The 17,694-nt window shown below is 44.6% G+C and overlaps 1 protein-coding gene across 1 annotated transcript; it reads left to right on the top strand.

Annotated features, from left to right (window-relative positions):
* The first annotated feature begins 9,028 nt into the window (after window positions 1–9,028).
* On the top strand, window positions 9,029–9,940 carry LOC146812764 (taste receptor type 2 member 40-like). Its single transcript, XM_085615197.1, has one exon. The coding sequence runs from the start codon at window positions 9,029–9,031 to the stop codon at window positions 9,938–9,940; it is 912 nt and encodes a 303-aa protein (XP_085471323.1).
* The last annotated feature ends 7,754 nt before the right edge of the window (window positions 9,941–17,694 follow it).

The following is a 17,694-nucleotide window of genomic DNA, read 5'->3' as shown; positions in this document are numbered from 1 at the left end:
GGCGGACAGCTTTCTTTCAAACCTAAGGCTCATTCCACGAGAGCAATGTCATCCTCAGTATAGTTTTTTGCTGGAGTGCCAATGGACAAAACTTGCCATTCCTCGACATGAAAAAAAATGTGCATACATTAACGCGGAATTACTGCTGGGTTTTGGCCACGGAGGCAGAAACAACAGTAGGACAAGCAGTCTTAAGTAATCTTTTCCACTAAGGTAAGCCTCTGTTTTGGAGGTGATTATTTATAAATGCTAATTCAATGTATTTGCTTCACATGTGATTGCTATGTTGCGTTTTCTTTATGGATCTATGATTTTATTTTATATTGTCATACATATGAAGTAGATATGTATATCTATTTATGAGGATATCTATTAGTCATTCATATGATCCCCGCCATCCTCTAAGATTAAAATTGTATAACTGCTATCTCTTCTGATGAAAGCATGTGAATCTATGAAAAATCCAATCCTGTATAAGAAAATGAGTTACTTACTTATAAATTCAGTTATCCAGTATTGGTATCTTTCATAGATTCACTTAAGACCCACTCGGCCACTCCAGTTCAGACATGGCCATATGCAAATCAGTCTGACCCTGTGCCTCATTGGAACTGGGGTGGCGGAGTGAGCTAAAGAATGATGATGGATTAAACCCAGATCAGTTGACCGGGGGTGAGTACTTGCAATGTTCAGCACTCCGTCCATCATCCCCTTTGGTTTTGCACCACTTTCAAATGTCACCAGCCGCAACTGATGCCTACTCAAAGTTACTCGCTTCTCGTGTGTTTTGGCCATTCCATAAATAAAACGTGGTCCTTTTTCTGTTGTCCTTTGGTTTTCCTGTAGGACAAATTAGTTGAACTTGGCATGACCTGGTGCGATCCCCAGGGAGCTAAGTGTAAATGCTCTCTGTACAGCTCCAGTATTGAAGGAGTTATGCTGCAGTCGTCCAAGCTCAGCATAGACTTTGTAGCTGCTTCAGGTGTGACACAGGATTGCTTGCACTGTGGTTTTCCTCTCTGAGATGTTCATATGGCATAGTCTCCTGACATAAAGATGTGGAAGGGAAAGCCACTGCCACCTGGCCCAGAACTAGTGCAGATGGCAGAGGCTTTCCATTCTACTTCTCCAGGTAGCAGCAGACATGTTCACTAGCCCTAGGCTTCTCTAGTGTTAAGGGGCAGAGTGGAGGCCCCACAGATGGTTTTACCACAGTCGACCTTACCCGGAAGCTGCTTAGTGCATGGTATTGTATCCTAGGGCCACCCACTGCAATCTCCTTGAAAAGAGAAGACCTCTTCCTAGGTCAACTTATAGAAATACTGGCCAATAAGATAGCCATTATCCATAAAAAGGTAAGACATCATGGGCCTCATTGCGATGTGGTTGGACCGCAACCAACGGCTTGTCGGTTGAGGTCCGAACTGCATCTACTGCTGCGGTCTGATTGACGCATTACGATGCATACGGTCGGAGGCAGCAATGGGAGGGACTGACCGACACAATCCGACGAGCTCATTGAGCCCGTCAGTCCGTCGGAAAGGCCTCATAATCCCTTAAAGACGGCGTTTCAGCCGTCGGGATTAGGATTTCGGTTTCTGACAGCCTTTCAATGCCGGCCTTTCTGACATGGAAAGACTGTCGGAACGAACTTTGGGGGCAGCAGGGCCCTCTTCCCCCCTGGCCCTCCTCATGTGGCCTTAGCATCCCTGCAGTGTGGCATGCACCGTGAGGTTCATGCCACACTGTGAAGGGATGTTTAAAAACTTCATTTTTTCAATGGGAGTTTGTGCTGCGGGCGACTTTGGCCCGCCGCACAAGCTCCCATTGTAAAATTGAAGTTTACGACCGCACCATTTGTGGTCACATCTTAATTGCGGAGTCGAACCACCTGACCTGAGGTCAGTCGATTTCCAATCCGCAGCGATGTCGGTCGGAGGCAACTCTGACCAAGATCGTAAATAGGACCCATATGTCATGACATGTGCTCCCACTATGGAGTGGATGCAGAGTGGGTTGGTCCAAATGTGTCACACTTTTGATAAGCAATGGGTGAAGAGAGTTGACCCCCTGCCCCAGGCTATGTACATTTGTGCTGATGGCATAAGATCCAGCAGACAGATGAAGCTCTGTAGCCATCCTGCCTACATTTGACATGGATGTGATCGCCTACAGAAATGTGTAAAGAAACTTTAAAAGTAAGGTTTCCAGCTGTAAATCCACATGTATCTTTTTTAAGTGTTAGAAGTTTGAGCTTTTAAGTGACACAAAGTGACAGGAAGGTAAGCTTGGTTAGTACATCCATAAATGGCTATTTTCAATATGTAAAGCAAAGTCTAAAGCAAATGTTTTCTTTGCATTTGTTCTAAATGATCATTCTGATTGCTTTCAATTGCAGACACAGATGATCTGTTATGCTGTCTTACACGTGTATCATACTAACATTCAACGTTATGGCATTGCGGCACATTATCCACTTAGCCAGCTTTTAGTGCAAATCCAGAAAACCCATCCATGGAACTTGAGGAGCCACTGCTTACCAATGTTTGTTGTTTTGCTGGTTTTGGTTGTGTTTGGCAAGTTGTCTCTTCAGTGTTTGTGCAAGTCACTGATAAAGTAAGGACTGTTTGATCCTAGAATACTTTTGTGTGGTTTAACATATATGGCTGCTTGCATCCTAGGGCTTTTTCATTTTGTCACTTAATTTTGGGGGTCTCTTGTCCATTGCTGTTCTCAAGCATCTCCCCTGCAGCCTTTAGACATATTAATCCATCTATTTAACACTTTTGCACTTTTTATTATTAAAAACACAGGTGTGGTAGAGCAACAGAGAACACATCTAATTTTTTTTGTTTTCCTATGCTGCCTTACCTGTTGAAAGTAGTCAACGCAGGTAGGCATGTAAGCTACTTTATTGCCATGGCACAGAGCACACAAAATGTGGTCATATCACCAGCCCATACATCATTCAACTGCCTCCCAGGTTCCCCGCATAACAGCCATGGAATCAAAATGCAATAGAGAGCAAAATAGCACAATGACACAATCTCAAACACCTAGCCCACAACACATCCCCCTCCTTTAAAATAAAAATATATAAAGAATAATAAAACAGTTTGATTTTATCCATAACAATGCATTAACTACTACACCACACACATCCCCCCTTTACAATGAAAAGGATGCTGTGTGATATCAGTTATCTATCAAGGAGAAAAAAACATCAATAATTAAATTTGTTTTTAAAAATAAATTACTTTCTACCATCATGAATTTAATCCTCTAACCATTTGGGTGTTTTTCTTGTCCTACCTTGTTCTCCCAAACTTTCACAAGAGGATGCATCTTCCTCTTGTCTTTGTATAATGCCTTCCTTTGATGCTTCCTCGGTATTACTGTTGTTATGTGGCAGAATATCATCAGAAGAGTCAGCCAAAGAATGGTTTGCCAGTGACTCTGAATTTCACTTAAGTCTGCTTGACTTCCTTTGTCTATCAAAGACTCCTCTGCATCCAACCAATCAAATGCCTTACTACCTCCCTTCTCCTTCTGATCCTTCCATTCTTTAAAGTTCCATTCTTTACCATTACTGAGCTGGACAGAATTGTGCTACACCTCCACAACCTCCTCAGTTTCATAACATTTACTAACTCCTTTTGTTAAAAAACACTGGGGGGCATATTATCAAGAAACAGCGTTAAAATGATTGCTGCTTTAGCGGCGGAAAACTGCTGCTAAGGTGGCGATAATGGGCTTGATAATATGCCCGTGAGAATTCCAATAGAAGCCCATGTTCTGGTGTCAACATGGGCTTCTATTGGAATTCTCTGCGGCATATTATCAAGCCCATTATCGCCGCTTTAGGTGCAGTTTTCTGCCGCTAAAGTGGCGATAATTTTAACGCCGTGCTTGATAATATGCCCCTGGTTTCTTTTTGTGAACCCAATCTCCAACTTGGACGGTCACAGGTTTAGTATTATTCTTAGAATCACAGTAGATTTTACTTTTCATATTTTCCTTTACCATGGTGTCTTTGGTATCCTCAATGGACCGTGGTTTAATATAGATCCCAAATAACCCCCCAGGGTTGTTCTTGGTTCTTGGATTCAACCAACTCATTATCAAAAAAGGTGACAACCCAGTGACTTCATTCCTAGTGACCCTGTAACCCCACACAGCTTTCATTACTTGTATCTCCCACTCCTTGTTATTAACACAAACTGCCTGAATCACACATTTCATGAGCAGTTGAATCTGTCAACCATTCTGTTGCCACTTTAATTATAGAGAAAGGTTGTTTTCAGTTTAACGTCAACTTTATCACAATACTGTGCAAAAGAATGAGATTTAAATTGCACACCGTTATCACCTAAAATAGTAATAGGAAGTCCTTCTGAAATAAAAACTCATTAACAGTGCATTAGTATCAGCATTCTGTACAATCTTGACTACAGGCCACCTAGAGAACAGATCCATGTTTACAATATGTACTTTGGCAAAGGACCCACCGGTCCCATCATATCAATGGCGATGGATTCACAGCGGTTTTTTGGATAGAAACCCTTGCTCATCATGGGTCTAAGTGTCTGAAGGGATTTGTCTTCTCTGGGACATTCCAAACATTACCTGACTAACCTCTCTATGTCGAAATCCACCCCTGCCCACCAGAAATGTATCTTGACCACTGCTTTTGTGCGACTTATGCCAAAATGACTCTCATGACACATAAGCAAGATGTTAGTATGAAGACTAAGTGGAGGAAAGATTCCCTTCTCAAAATGATTCCGCTGTCCAATGATAGCTCAGCTCATATTTCCCAGAAAGGTTTGATTGCATCAGACAAATCTCTTTTATGAGGCTACATGCCGTCTAAGTGTTTGATCACTTCTTGTAACACCATGCCACCTCTGCATTCTTTCTCCCAATCCTCGTTCTTTATTGCTGGTAACCTATTATCATGTATTAAAGCCACAAGGAGCCTATTCCATTTCTCATCTTCACACTCCTCCAACCGTGTTGGTATCCTAGATAAAAAAATCTGCCACAATGTGTTCCTTCCCTAGCACATATACAATTTTGTGAATGAATTCTTGCATGCGAATAGAAATGCTAGCAATCCTGGCTGATGCATAAGTGGTACCCCTTGTTATCAATTCTATCAGTGGTTTATGGTCACAATGGATAGTAACAGGCCGACCCCACACAAATGCTCTAGGGCCCAAGCGCAAGCCAAGGCCTCCTTCTCAATGGTGGGGTACTTTTTCAGTAGGTGTTAAGGATCTTGATACGAATGCTAAAACACCCTCCACCCCTTCGTTGTTCACCTGAGTTAACATTGCACCCAAACCCTTGTTGCCTGCATCGGTTGTGATAATGCAATCTGCATTTAGGTTAAAGCTCAATAGTCTGGTAGCACTTGATATACATTCCATAATGTCCAAAAAGTCTTCATCCACTGCTGTGACCACTGAAACTTTGTTACAGAATTCAAAGTTATTTGATGTGGCAACACTTTTCCGCAAATTCTGGTATAAACTTAGCACAGTATTCAGCAAGGCCTAAAAGGGATCTGACATCATCCTTACCTTTAGGCGATGGTGCATTCTTGATAGCCTGCACTTAGGGCGGTTTTGACTTAACACTAAACTCAGTAATTACTATGATCCAAATATGTAACACTTTTCCCAGAAAGTTTGCATTTGGTAAACTCCATTGTTATTCCATTGCATTCAAGGATGGAAAATAGTTTGGTAAGTTTTAAATCATGCTCACATCTATTCTTGCCAAACAACAGTATGTCATCTTGAAAATACATAACACCTTCTTCTTTGCTGAATAAATTGAACATTAATCTCTAAAAGATCGCAGCTGCTGATGCCAGGCTGAACAGCATGCGTCAAAACAGGAAACAGCCATGGGGAGTAATATAGGCTGTGTACTTCCCGGAATTTGGTGTTAATGAAATCAGATGGTACGCAGCTGACACATCAATGGTTGAAATCCATTTTGCATCTTTAAGCAATGTTATCATTTCATTGATCTTGGGCAATGGAACTCTGTCAATGAACGTCGACGCATAATCTGATTTTTCCATTATAACACCGGCTACCACCATCAGAGTAATCCATTCAAACGCCTCAATGGGTCCTATCTCCCTGGATGAAAGCAATGTTTCCAATTGTAGTGCGACTTCATCTCTCATAGTCTTTGAAACATTTCTGACTCTGTGTACCTTGGGGCATGCATCGCTCTTTAAGCAGATTTTATGCTCGAACCGCACTAGATTGCCAAGCTCCTTTTTAAATACCGCAGGGAATTTTTTAAGCAAAGCGTTCCCCCATTGGTGTGCCATGGTCAACAATCAGTACTTGCTCTTTGCTGTTCGGATCCAACACAATGTGCAAGTCTTTCTGATCTCGCCGGCATAAAACTGGCGGACCTTTTTTTTGCCATCTAAAGCTTCCCTCTGGACACCCTGTGTCTAAATTTGAATATTAACCATCTGAACTCCAGGATGTCTATTTTCTTTCCACCATATCCTTCTGGATCTATGTCAGATTCGATTAAGAATTCACCAATCTTTTCTACAAACCTTTCTTGCCAAATCTTCTTCATTGACAGTGGTGTATGGAGAGCCAGAATCAGCAAAGATAGTCAAGTCCACCCCACCTCATGTCATCTTACACTCAGGTTTCCTTTTGCATGTTGTATCATGTATATTCAACATTAATTTCTCTTTTACACCCATCACAATGTTTTGTCTGTCATCATCCGAATCACGTTCTGAAACATTTAGTTCTATACTATCCTGCTCTTCATATACACGTTAAACACACTTTGGGGCATATTATCAAGAAACGGCGTTAAAATCATCAAACCAAATAAAGAGGTTTCTGGTGGCAGAAAGTTGACCCAGGAGCAAGACCAAATGGAATTGGGAAAACATTTCAGAGGTGACATTCACAGAGGTGAGAGAAATAGCCAGATTAAGGGGCATATTATCAAGAAACAGCGTTAAAATTATCGCCGCTTTACTGCCGCTAAAGCGGCGATAATGGGCTTGATAATATGCCCTGGAGAGTTCCCATGGAAGCCCATGTTCTGGTGTCAACATGGGCTTCTATTGGAATTCTCTGCGGCATATTATCAAGCCAATTATCGCCGCTTTAGCGGCAGTTTTCTGCCGCTAAAGTGGCGATAATTTTAACGCCGTGCTTGATAATATGCCCCTTCTTTCTTCTGCACACTTTAGCGTAGGACCCTTAATTCCACAATTACTACACTTTAGGTTTATAGCAGGATAACTTTTGCTGTAAGCAAAGTGTTCTTTGCTGTAGCACCTATAACACCTATCTTTTTCACTCACTTAGGCTTTTCTTTGCTAACTGACACAGTGTTTCTCGTACTATAACTTTTAAAAATCCTGCGCACAGACATTGTTTCTTTCTCATTCTGTTTCAAAGCTACAGCACTTTTCTCAGAGATCTCTGCCTTTCGGACAATTGCTAATATATTGTCTAAAGGGAAGTCTTCATCCGTTCACCAGCCTGCTAGGGTGCATCACGGCTTGATCTCTGATTGAATCATCCTGTGGGGTGCCAAACATATGATTGTTAGCCAATCATGCAAATCTGCTACATATTCCTCAATTGTTTTCCTTTTTGTCTGTTTACACTGAAAGAATTTGTAACTGCTAACACCAATGCATCCCTTTGGCACGCAATACTTATCTAAATCATTATTAGCAGCAGTAGATAGTCTTACGTCACCAGCTACAGGCGATTTTGAAATGCGAGACTGCGTTTTCAGTCCTATAGCCCCTACGGCATGCAGGAGGATTATTTTCTTCATCTGCCTCCCAGCCTCCCTGCATAACAACCATGGATTCAGAATGCAATACAAAGCAAAATATCACAACAACACAAGCTCAAGCACAAGCCCACATCACTTCCCCTGTTATGTCCAATTTGGTTCACACTGCCAGGAGGCAGGTTGTCCTCCCCTTCAGTCCCTGAAAGGTCTGGCTAAATGTAACAAGTTCTGTACATTCATTATTGTTAGATTGGGCCTCATGGCCCGCTACAACCTGGCACCTTTGGCTAGTGGTCCTGGCAGTCTGTCTCCTCCTCCTCCTCCTCTGTCCTCTTCCTCCTGGCGGCCTCCTACTTCTGGTCTTCCTGGTTTTCCTCCAGGACCTGAACCTGGCTCTTCTTCTCTGGTCCTCCTTGTCATCCTTCTCCTCTTGGTCTTCCTGGTCCTCAGTTACTAACCGGTCCTCTTCTTTCTACTGGTCCTTGTCCTCCTCTTCATCCTTCTGGTTCTCCTCCTCCTCCACTTCATCATCTCTGTGCCACACCTCCGACTATACACCCTGTCCTCTGCGGGCATGGACCGTAAAGATGTGTTTGTGACAGAAAGGCCAGTCCTTGTTTGCAACTGACTGTGCAACAGAGCGACAAGTGTGCAGCTAAACGCAGCTTTAGGAAGAACACATATGCCACTTCAGAAAATCCAATCAGAAGGGATGTGGACACCTACAGTGAAGCCGCCATGGACCAGCAGCGCGCTGAATGTAACTCCATTGGCAATATTACCATTGGCTCGACGTTCTTATCATTAACAAGTTTAGCCCTTGTATTTTTTGCTTCTCAGGTGAGGCTCACACCACCACCACTGACAGCTGTGCTCTTGGACAGGTGTTCACAACAAGAATCTGTCTGTTCACTGCTGTTGGCAGCCTCTCTGGTCCGTTCTGAGAAATTTAAGAGCTACTGCACGCTTGGTCTTCCAGGGATTCTGTGTTCCGAAATGTTTCCTCCAGCGGCCTTGCGCTGCTTTGCATCAGGATTTCCCTAGTCAAAAAAAGTCACTAGTTCACCCTTAGACTTGCAGTGACTGCCACTCACCTACAGCTCTCAGCTTCAAAATAAAAACTATCCTCAGGTGGCATCAAGCAGACACCTTCTCACATCCTACCTACTCCGCTTGGACTCTTCCGCTGTGTTCCAGTGTGCATGTCGCGTCAGAGATGACATCTCAAGTGACTGCTGCTGGTCTTCTGACTGTCTCGAGCCTGCTACTTTGCACCTGCCTCTTTGGCAACCTCTTCATTTTGGAATCCATCGTTCCATGCCGGAGTCAAGGTTCCATCCAGGCTCTCCCAACCAATGAGCTGATCATCTCCAGTCTGGCTGTGGTCAACATCTTCAACGGGGTATCTAACTTCCTCTGGCTGGTGGTGTACCTCCTGAGTCTCTGCCAACATGCAGGATGGTGGCTGTACCAAGTTCTAGATTTTGCCTGCATGACCTCAAGCAGCAGTGCCTTCTGGTTCACTGCCTGCCTCTCTGCCTTCTACACCCTGAAGATCTCCAACTCCAGCCAGTCCTGGCTCATCCGTCTCAGGCTTCAGGCACATGTTGCAGTGCCGTGGGTCCTGCTGATCCTGCTTCTGGCCAGCAGCATCCTCAGTGTGCCACACATCGTGTTTGTCAGACTGAAAGTAACTAATGTCTCAGAGTTGCACTGTTGTGACTACTACAAGATGTTTGACACTTTCAGGGCCTTCAACGCGACTTTTATCATTCTGGCTTATCTACTGCCTCTGCTCATACTAATCATCTGCAGCATTCTCCTTGTTGTCTCTCTGTGCTTCCACTCCCGCCGCATCGGGGGCGGAACACGTGCAGCTGTGCACCTGCGTGTGGCCAAGATGGCGCTGGTCTTGTTGGTCTTCTATGCTGTTTGTATAGTCTTTACCCAAGTAAGCCTCCAGCAATATGCAAACTCAGGAGACTGGTTTGTGTCTTGCAGCTTTGTGCTTCTGGTCTACTCGTCTGGAACCCCATTTGTTCTCACTTGGGGGACTGTACGGCTTCACCGCCGTCTACGGGAGCTCTGCAGCGGCATCAAGCGCCGCCTCCTTCCTGGGCTTCAGTAGGAATTCTAGTTCCCCCAAGCACACTGCTGGATGCTCGCTTGGGGATGGCAAGTCAACATGGAGGCCTACCATGGACTAAAAGCACTTATGATACCAGAACTGTGTCCTATGACATTTGGACCCACTGGGTGTGGCACAGTCAGCGGTGTCATGTGGGACTCCTTCAGCTAGACCTGGCTTTTATCTATCGCTTGGTTGCATTCTGGCCTTGTTTTCCTGTCGATATCAGCTTGCAACGTCTTGTTGGCTAGAAAGTCAAGACTCTCTGAAAGTAATCGATGCATCTGACATGGACTCAGAGCTTCATTTGTAAAGTAATAAGTGCCGGTGCCTAAAGTGTCCTTCTGTGGCATGCAGCTAGCGCTGCCAAATACAGGCCTGCGAAATCCCAGGGCTGTCTGGTCTGGATTCCACCGCTGGCGCTTTCATCCACCACCAGACACTCTCGCTCCCTTCATCACACTCTGGCAGATTGTTTTTCTTCCCTGCTTTCTCCCTTTAAAACTGTTTCTGCATCTTTCCCTTCTTCCTCCCTTTTCTGCCTTTCTCTATCTTGTTCTGCATCAAAGTCTAGTAATGAAAAATAAATCCCCGTCTCCAAAAATCAGTGTCGGTGGGCCCTACTTGCACCCACCGTCTCAAATTAAGCACTGAGTATGCTTGGCAGAGGTACTTAGGATCCACATGTGCAGATCTGCTCTAAAACCTGTTAAGGTTACCAGATGATTCTCACGCTGAGAAAACACTGCTCCAGTCCTGGGTTTTTCTTTTACAAATCATTGTTCACAAATGTGTCGCTTCAACTGGATCAACTGAAGTGATCTAGGACTACAGCTCCCATAATGCATTAAAACTGAGGCTGGAACATTGTATCCGTGGTAATAGAGTTATCTGGCAATCCAGTGGCAGAGGCAGATTTTAGTGCCTGAAAGGGGCAAAAGCTCAAGGGGCACCGTGGTCATTTGAGGTGCAAGAACTTTCCAAACAGAGGAGATATAGAGGGAAGATCGGACCTGCAGTGGGGGTTCTCAAAAAGAGTACATTTGGGGTAATTTACATTACATTTGATGCACCTGTCATCAGCTCGCCATTACTGTGAGCCATAATAATTAGTTTTAAAAATAATGTCAATATTCGGGGTGGGTATCCTGCCCTAGAAATAAGATAAATAAATGAACTAAGTATGCTCAAATGAGGCCGAGAGTCAATGCCGCCTGGGCCACCCTCTCTTTACACACCCCACACCCATAGGCACGCCCACATGAAGGAAGCTGTATGACCTTAGAGCCGGAGGGTGAGTGGTGCGATAGAAGTCACGTGTGATCTGGAGGCCAGACTAGCTGTCCAAAATACTCATAAAAAGGAAGACACTGGCAGATAAGGTGCGGTAATTCTCTGCGTCGGTACAAACAGTGATATTCACAGAGCTCTCACGTTTCCTAGGTCCGTGCATAACTAGGCCACTCCGTTTAGTTCTTCTTTGCATCCTGGGACTTGTAGTTCTTCTCGCATTAAAAATCCAGGAATTCAGGTCCCAGAAAGAGACCCTGACAGGTGGATCTCAGAATACTGACAGAGGAGGCAACCGTACGAAAATAGAGGCTAGACTCTGTTGTGTGATATTTCGTCCAATTAAAACCTATACACGGGGTCAAAGTATCATTATTAAAGTGGAACATTAACAAGCATTCAGTGGTACCCTAGGACCATCACTCGCCTTACCTAATGTTGTTATCCATGCCACAAATACCAACCAGAAATACTCATTAAACTACTCCATTTGCAAAATGTAATAGATAACAAAGCCCAGAGCTGGATGCCTCGAGGAGACCAACCTTTGTGAATAGATGGTTACATTGGCCATTGTGGTTATAGCTAAAATTAATCTTTCAAATTAAATATACGTGAGTGCAGATAGGCCAGGGAATGGGTAAGAGGAGAGCCCATCCTACAAGGGTTGCTACCTGTCTTGACTTTGTAGGTTGAGGGCATCAACGTAAAACAAGCATTGAAAATTCAATAGGTCTCACCTTTGATTAAGTTAAAGCCTTTTGTTTTGCTAATGGTATTATATAGCAAATCAAATGGATTTAACTTAATGAAAGGCGAGACCTATTGCATTTTTAATGCTTGTTTTCTTTGCTTAAAGTTAATCAGGAAATTGTCACGGGTGTTCTTTCGCGCGAATACCTTTCATTTCAGTCAGTCAGTCAGTCAAAGGCTTTATTTCGATAAAAACATATCATAAAAGCTTTACAATTAAAAAAGAGTTTAAATTCATTTAGGTTAAAATCCAAATATTACAATAAGAATAAGACATATCATAAATAGATGTTAAGAACGGATTAAACAATTTCTTTAAGCCTTTTGCTTCTAATGCGCCATGCCCAAGATAGAAATTTTGATAGGGCGCAAGCATACAGAGGGCGGGAGTCAGACATTAAAATACGTAACGCCTCAATGTAGTGCCTAGTGCCTAAGGAACGGCACAATTGCTTGAGCCATCTTCTTCTTGGGTAAACATACTGTGGGCATTCAAATAAAAAGTGGGCCACAGACTCTTGTCTGGATATACAAAAAGGACAAAATTCAGTGGTCTGGGCAGGGGGATTCCACCGGGAAGTAAAAACATAAAGTGGGAGAGTCCCGGTCCTAAATTTGAAGTAAAGAGATCTATCATGAGGTCTCTCAATAATGTCGAGGTACAGTTCCCGGATCGGCTGTTCCTTGAATTCCAGAAAGTCCTCCGTAAGTCTACCCAATGTACAGTTCGTTTTTCTTTGGGTCGCAATCCAATTCCAATATAGAGACTTAAGCGTAGCTTTCGGGGGGGAAGACCTGTTTTCCCATGCTGCGCTTAGCCCAAGATTGCACAAGAGGATTTTCATGTCGCTCAGCCACTTTATCTTGTGCCATCCCGGGAGTGACATAACTTCTGAAAGGCCTTTGGCATATTTAGCTAGTTCCGGGACACGCCATAGTCGGGCCCATAGCAGTAGAGGGCGAAGTTTCGCCAGGTCATCAATAGGACGACAACCTAGGTCGAGCATCAGTGGGGTCGTTGGAGTACCTTGAGGGAGTGACATGATGGCCCTACAAAACTTTCTCTCAGCTCTTGACAACTCACTAGTATTGCATGAACCCCACAGCTCAGCCCCGTAAAGAGCAGAGCTGACTGCCCTTGCTGCATAAATTTCCATAACAGGGGCTATAGGTCTAATAGCACAGGAGCGCTGTTCCTTCAGTAGGGCCCCTGTTACTCTCTTGTGGGCTAGCAACATCTTGCATAAGTGGGGGGCCCATTGCATATTATGAGATAAGCGAATCCCTAGGTAATCAAACACATCCACCCTCCCCAAAGGTACGGCATTTAATTTCAAAGGGCGCACAAGTTTTTTGGGGGGGTTCATCACAAGATATTTCGTTTTGTCAGTGTTGATTACCAGGCCCCGTTTAGCGCAAAAGAGTTGGAAGTTATTTAATAGTTTTTGGAGGCCCATAGGGGATTTGGAGAGTAAAAGAGTGTCGTCCGCGAAGAGGAGGGTAGGGATACGTTCCCCTGCCAGGGATGGTTCATCTGAAGGATCGTTCAGCAGATGCTCAACCACACCGTTCACATATAAAGAAAAAAGGGTGGGGGCTAGAACACATCCCTGGCGGACCCCTCTCTCTACCGGGATTCTACTAGTTCTCTCTCCATCCCTGCCCCATCTAATCTGGGCAAAGTTGTTTTCATGCAACCTTGCAATTAACAAGAGTAAGTAGTGGGGCACCCCCATGTCAGCAAGAACTCTCCAGAGGGTCTCCCTGGGTACCAAATCAAAGGCAGTCTTTAAATCGATAAATGCGAGATAAAGACTGCCCTTGCCTAGGACCACCACCTTCCAATACACTAGTAGCAATCTAAATGTCTGTTCAATAGTACCAGTGCCTGTTCTAAATCCTGCCTGGTAGTCGGAAAGGATATTGGTTTCGTCAATCCATTGTGATAATCTGACCAACAACACCTTCCCGACTACCTTTTGGGTTATATCCAGCAGGCTTATAGGTCTATAGTTAGACGGGTCGTCCCTGGCCCCCTTTTTAAAAATAGGGACGACCTCCGCCCCTTTCCACGATTCCGGAATAGGAGCTCCCCTACTAATGGCATTGATCAAACAGCAAATAAATTTGCCCCAATTCGGAATATCCAAACGCAGCAGATCCCCGGGGATACCGTCTAAGCCGGCTGCTTTTTGGGGCCTAATGTTGCCAATTGCATACTCGACTTCTTTGATCGTAAAAGCAGAATCTGCCGAATTTACCCCCCAGTCATTGAGTGTCGTGATTGTGCCTAACGTGTCGATTTCATAGTCTACGCTTCTTATTGGGAGGTCGGGAGTTGCTGACGCCACCCCCCGCACCACATCATCATTAGAGGTGGCTATGGGGGAAGCTTCAAGAATGTCCCCAGTGTGGCTAGCATACAATTTAGTAAAATGATCGACCCAAGCTTGACTTGTGATATTGCATGTGATGAGTTCGCTGTCGGGTCTTGTTTTAGCTCTAATTGCATCCCAAAAACGCCTTGAATCTTTCCCCAAGCTGGCCTCTTTTAAGGAGCACCAGTATTCAAGCTCCCACTCCTTTCTAGCGCTTGCGAGGGTTTTCTTATATGATGTCCTAGCTCCCTGAATTGCTCCTTGATTTTTGCTTTTGATGGCCTTAATCAAGAGTGATTTTGCATGTCTACAGGCAGATGTATACCAGTCATGTTTCCCCCTAGGGTTCCTAGTGACCTTGTTCTTGACCAGATGTTCCTCTTTAGAAAACACATCCCCAATAGACCTAAGGGTTTCCTCAAAGATGGAAGTGACCCGGCCAGGGGTCGAGAAGGCCGGGTCACTGTTGTCCAACTCCATTTGTGAGGCAATAAGCAATGTGTGTATAGTGTTGAGTTTGGTTTCATCCTTGGAGACCAAACTCCACTTCAGACGTCTCCCACAAGAGGAGACAAAGATTTTGTTAGCTGCCTTAGGAGATGTTTTGATCCTATCGTTGGGCCAGGGATTCCTAAGGGACAAGGAAAGTGAATTATGGTCGCTTTCAACGGTGGACAAAACAACCATATCCTGGACAAAACCCCAGAGAAAGTGATCTAACATGATATAGTCGATCCTTGAGGTGCAATTAGGTCTGTTAAAAGTGGCCGCGCCCATAGGATCTGAGCGTGTGCGGCCATTGGCAGCTCTCAAGCCGAACTCCAGCGTTAGAGCATTCAACTGGATCGCAGTTGCAGACCATCTTTTAACCGGGGGGATGGCCAAAGACGGGATGCCCCATCTTTCGTCATCCTCAGCCGGGTCAGAAGCGTCATCCTGAATCAGGGGCTCGTAGGTACAATTAAAGTCGCCCGCGACCAGAACTTTGGCTTGGACTGTATTTTCTCTCAATATCATGTCAAGAATGGAAACTGTCTGAGACGTAGAGCCACACTTAGCACCTCTGGCATATACATTAAATATATCAAGAATAAATCCCCTTTGGGGACCTCTCAGGGAGATTCCTAGGATGTCTGGACAATTAATTTGTTTTGCATCTATACGAAGATTTAGAGCAATACTTATCCAAATGAGTAGGCCTCCAGAGGGACGGCCTATCCCATTTCTAGCAAGAACTGCAGGGACAAAATAGGTGACATAACCTACCCGGTGTGAAGGTTCTAAACTCCAGGTCTCTTGGAATAAACAGATCGAGTGTGCCTCTACTAAGGCATTCCACTCCGGAAGGCATAATTTCCTGTGGATACCAGCAAGATTCCAACTTAGAATTTTTAGAGTACCAAGAGGATCGTGGACAACATTTTTTTGGGCACTTTGGTGGACAATAGAGGGCGTGAATAGAACGGGGGGCACAAGCTCAGTGGAGAGCTTAGGCGGTATGCTCCCATGCCCTGTGGTCACAGTGGAGCATGGGCTTAGAGCAGAGGCCTGCGGAGTTTCTTGAGCAATTAATTTTGGGGATGAGCCAGTCTTGGTGGAATCAATACTGTTTTCAGAGACAAAACTATCTAGGGGCTGGGATAATTTAGGGCTACCTTTCATTTAAATTGCCGATGGCCGAGTATTTGCAAGCCTTTAAAGCAAATTGTATGCTAGAGAGTTGTATCGCCATGAGCCAAGCGCGCCTCAGCCCGCCCATTGGGTTTTAGGCACCTTTCTACCCCCACTAAGATAAAGAAAACACCCAGCAGCAAACCCCTTCTCTCTGGTCTCCCCCAGCAGCCACGTAGATGGCTTTGTCCTGGAGTGAGGAGCTGCTGCTCCCTCTTGTCCCAGCTGAGCCCGGGCCTCCGCCCTGTTTGCCGCAGCACCTGCGTCGAAGCTGGACCCGTGAGTGCCGGTACTCTAGGGTAGAACGTGAGAAAGAGCCGGTCGTCCGTACCGGTGAGCACCGGCACATTTAAAGCGCTGGGCACAATACAGCAGCATGCAAAAACTTATTCAGGAGCAAAAATCAAATACAGGTGCCTGAACACAATTTCCTTAGGGTGTTCGAAATGTGTGTAATTAGCTTCCGCGCAATTACACAAAGTTTCCCGCTATTACGGACGAAATCGTCTGCAGTTTAAGGCTTCAGTGCGTCGTCACAGCCTCTAGAATCATCTTTACCATCATGAGAAAGTACCAGAAATAAGGCATGTAGGATAGAGACACTAAGATATCAACTTACAAAAAAGGAGGGGGGGGGGGGGGAATGTTTGAACTGTTTTGTGCTCTGGGTGCCTTCCTGAAATGAATGCTAGGCTGGGCACGGTGTGTTGTGTTACATGAATTTGCATAAATAGCGCACTAAAGCGTTTCTGTGAGAAAGAACCATTGTTCCAACTTCTTGAATTACATTTCAATATAGGCCATAACTGTGTTCTTGTTGCAAAGGGCCTTCTTCAGTATGTCACTTGGGGACAATAGATGTCACCGCTATACTACCAGTTTCAAATATGAATTCAGCAATTGACAGGTGACCAGGTAACTTAAAAAATGTCTGCCTCTGGGCTTTAACATGTGTCGTTCTTACTTTGTAATTTTCAATCTGGTTTTGTGAGTAAACAATGTATTATGCACAGTAAGTAGGCCGGGGCCCTCCAAGGTGTCAGGCCCGGTAGTAATTAAAAATAAGCATTGAAACGGGTCCCTATATTCATGCCCTTAACTTTACTCAAATCAACGTCCTCGATGTGGTGCCCGATTATATCTCCTATGTTTAACACTCTTAGGGTATGCACGATTAAGTGAGTCATTTCCAGGTTGCTGTGTTTCTCCTGTTGCATAATGCTCTTGTACAGGGCATACTTTGAAATTAGTCGACTCCAGGTGTATATGAGCCCTGGTCCTCGAGTGGATGCTTAAGGCATAGCAAGTCTGTCCCAGTGCTGGTCAGTGGGTCATAAAGATCTTGAGATTACATGATCATCCAGTCCTTGGCCTCTTAGCAGAGCGCAATGGTCAATTATTTCTGTTGCAATTGTGATTAAGTGCAAATGTGTTAGATGGAGGTACTCAGTTGTCAGAATATTGACAAGGCGAAAGTAAAATAAAATGCAGTGCTTACATGTCAGTGTGAGTGTGTGAGTGTTTAGGAGGTGAAGGAGAGGTGAGGAAATGCATCCAGGAGAGAGTGAAGGGAGGGTGCTGAAGATGGGAGAGCTGAGCAGGGGCGTAGCTTGGGGGTAGGGGGAAGAGAGGGTACACCTCCCTAATAAATGGATTCTGTAT

The sequence above is a fragment of the Triturus cristatus genome, chromosome 7, assembly GCF_964204655.1.
Source record: "Triturus cristatus chromosome 7, aTriCri1.1, whole genome shotgun sequence".
Lineage (NCBI taxonomy): Eukaryota > Metazoa > Chordata > Amphibia > Caudata > Salamandridae > Triturus > Triturus cristatus.
This window is presented reverse-complemented; position numbering and strand designations above follow the sequence as displayed.

Bases quoted from the DNA above. Each gene is read 5' to 3' on its own strand.
- LOC146812764 (XM_085615197.1), top strand. From the start codon at position 9,029: ATGACATCTCAAGTGACTGCTGCTGGTCTTCTGACTGTCTCGAGCCTG.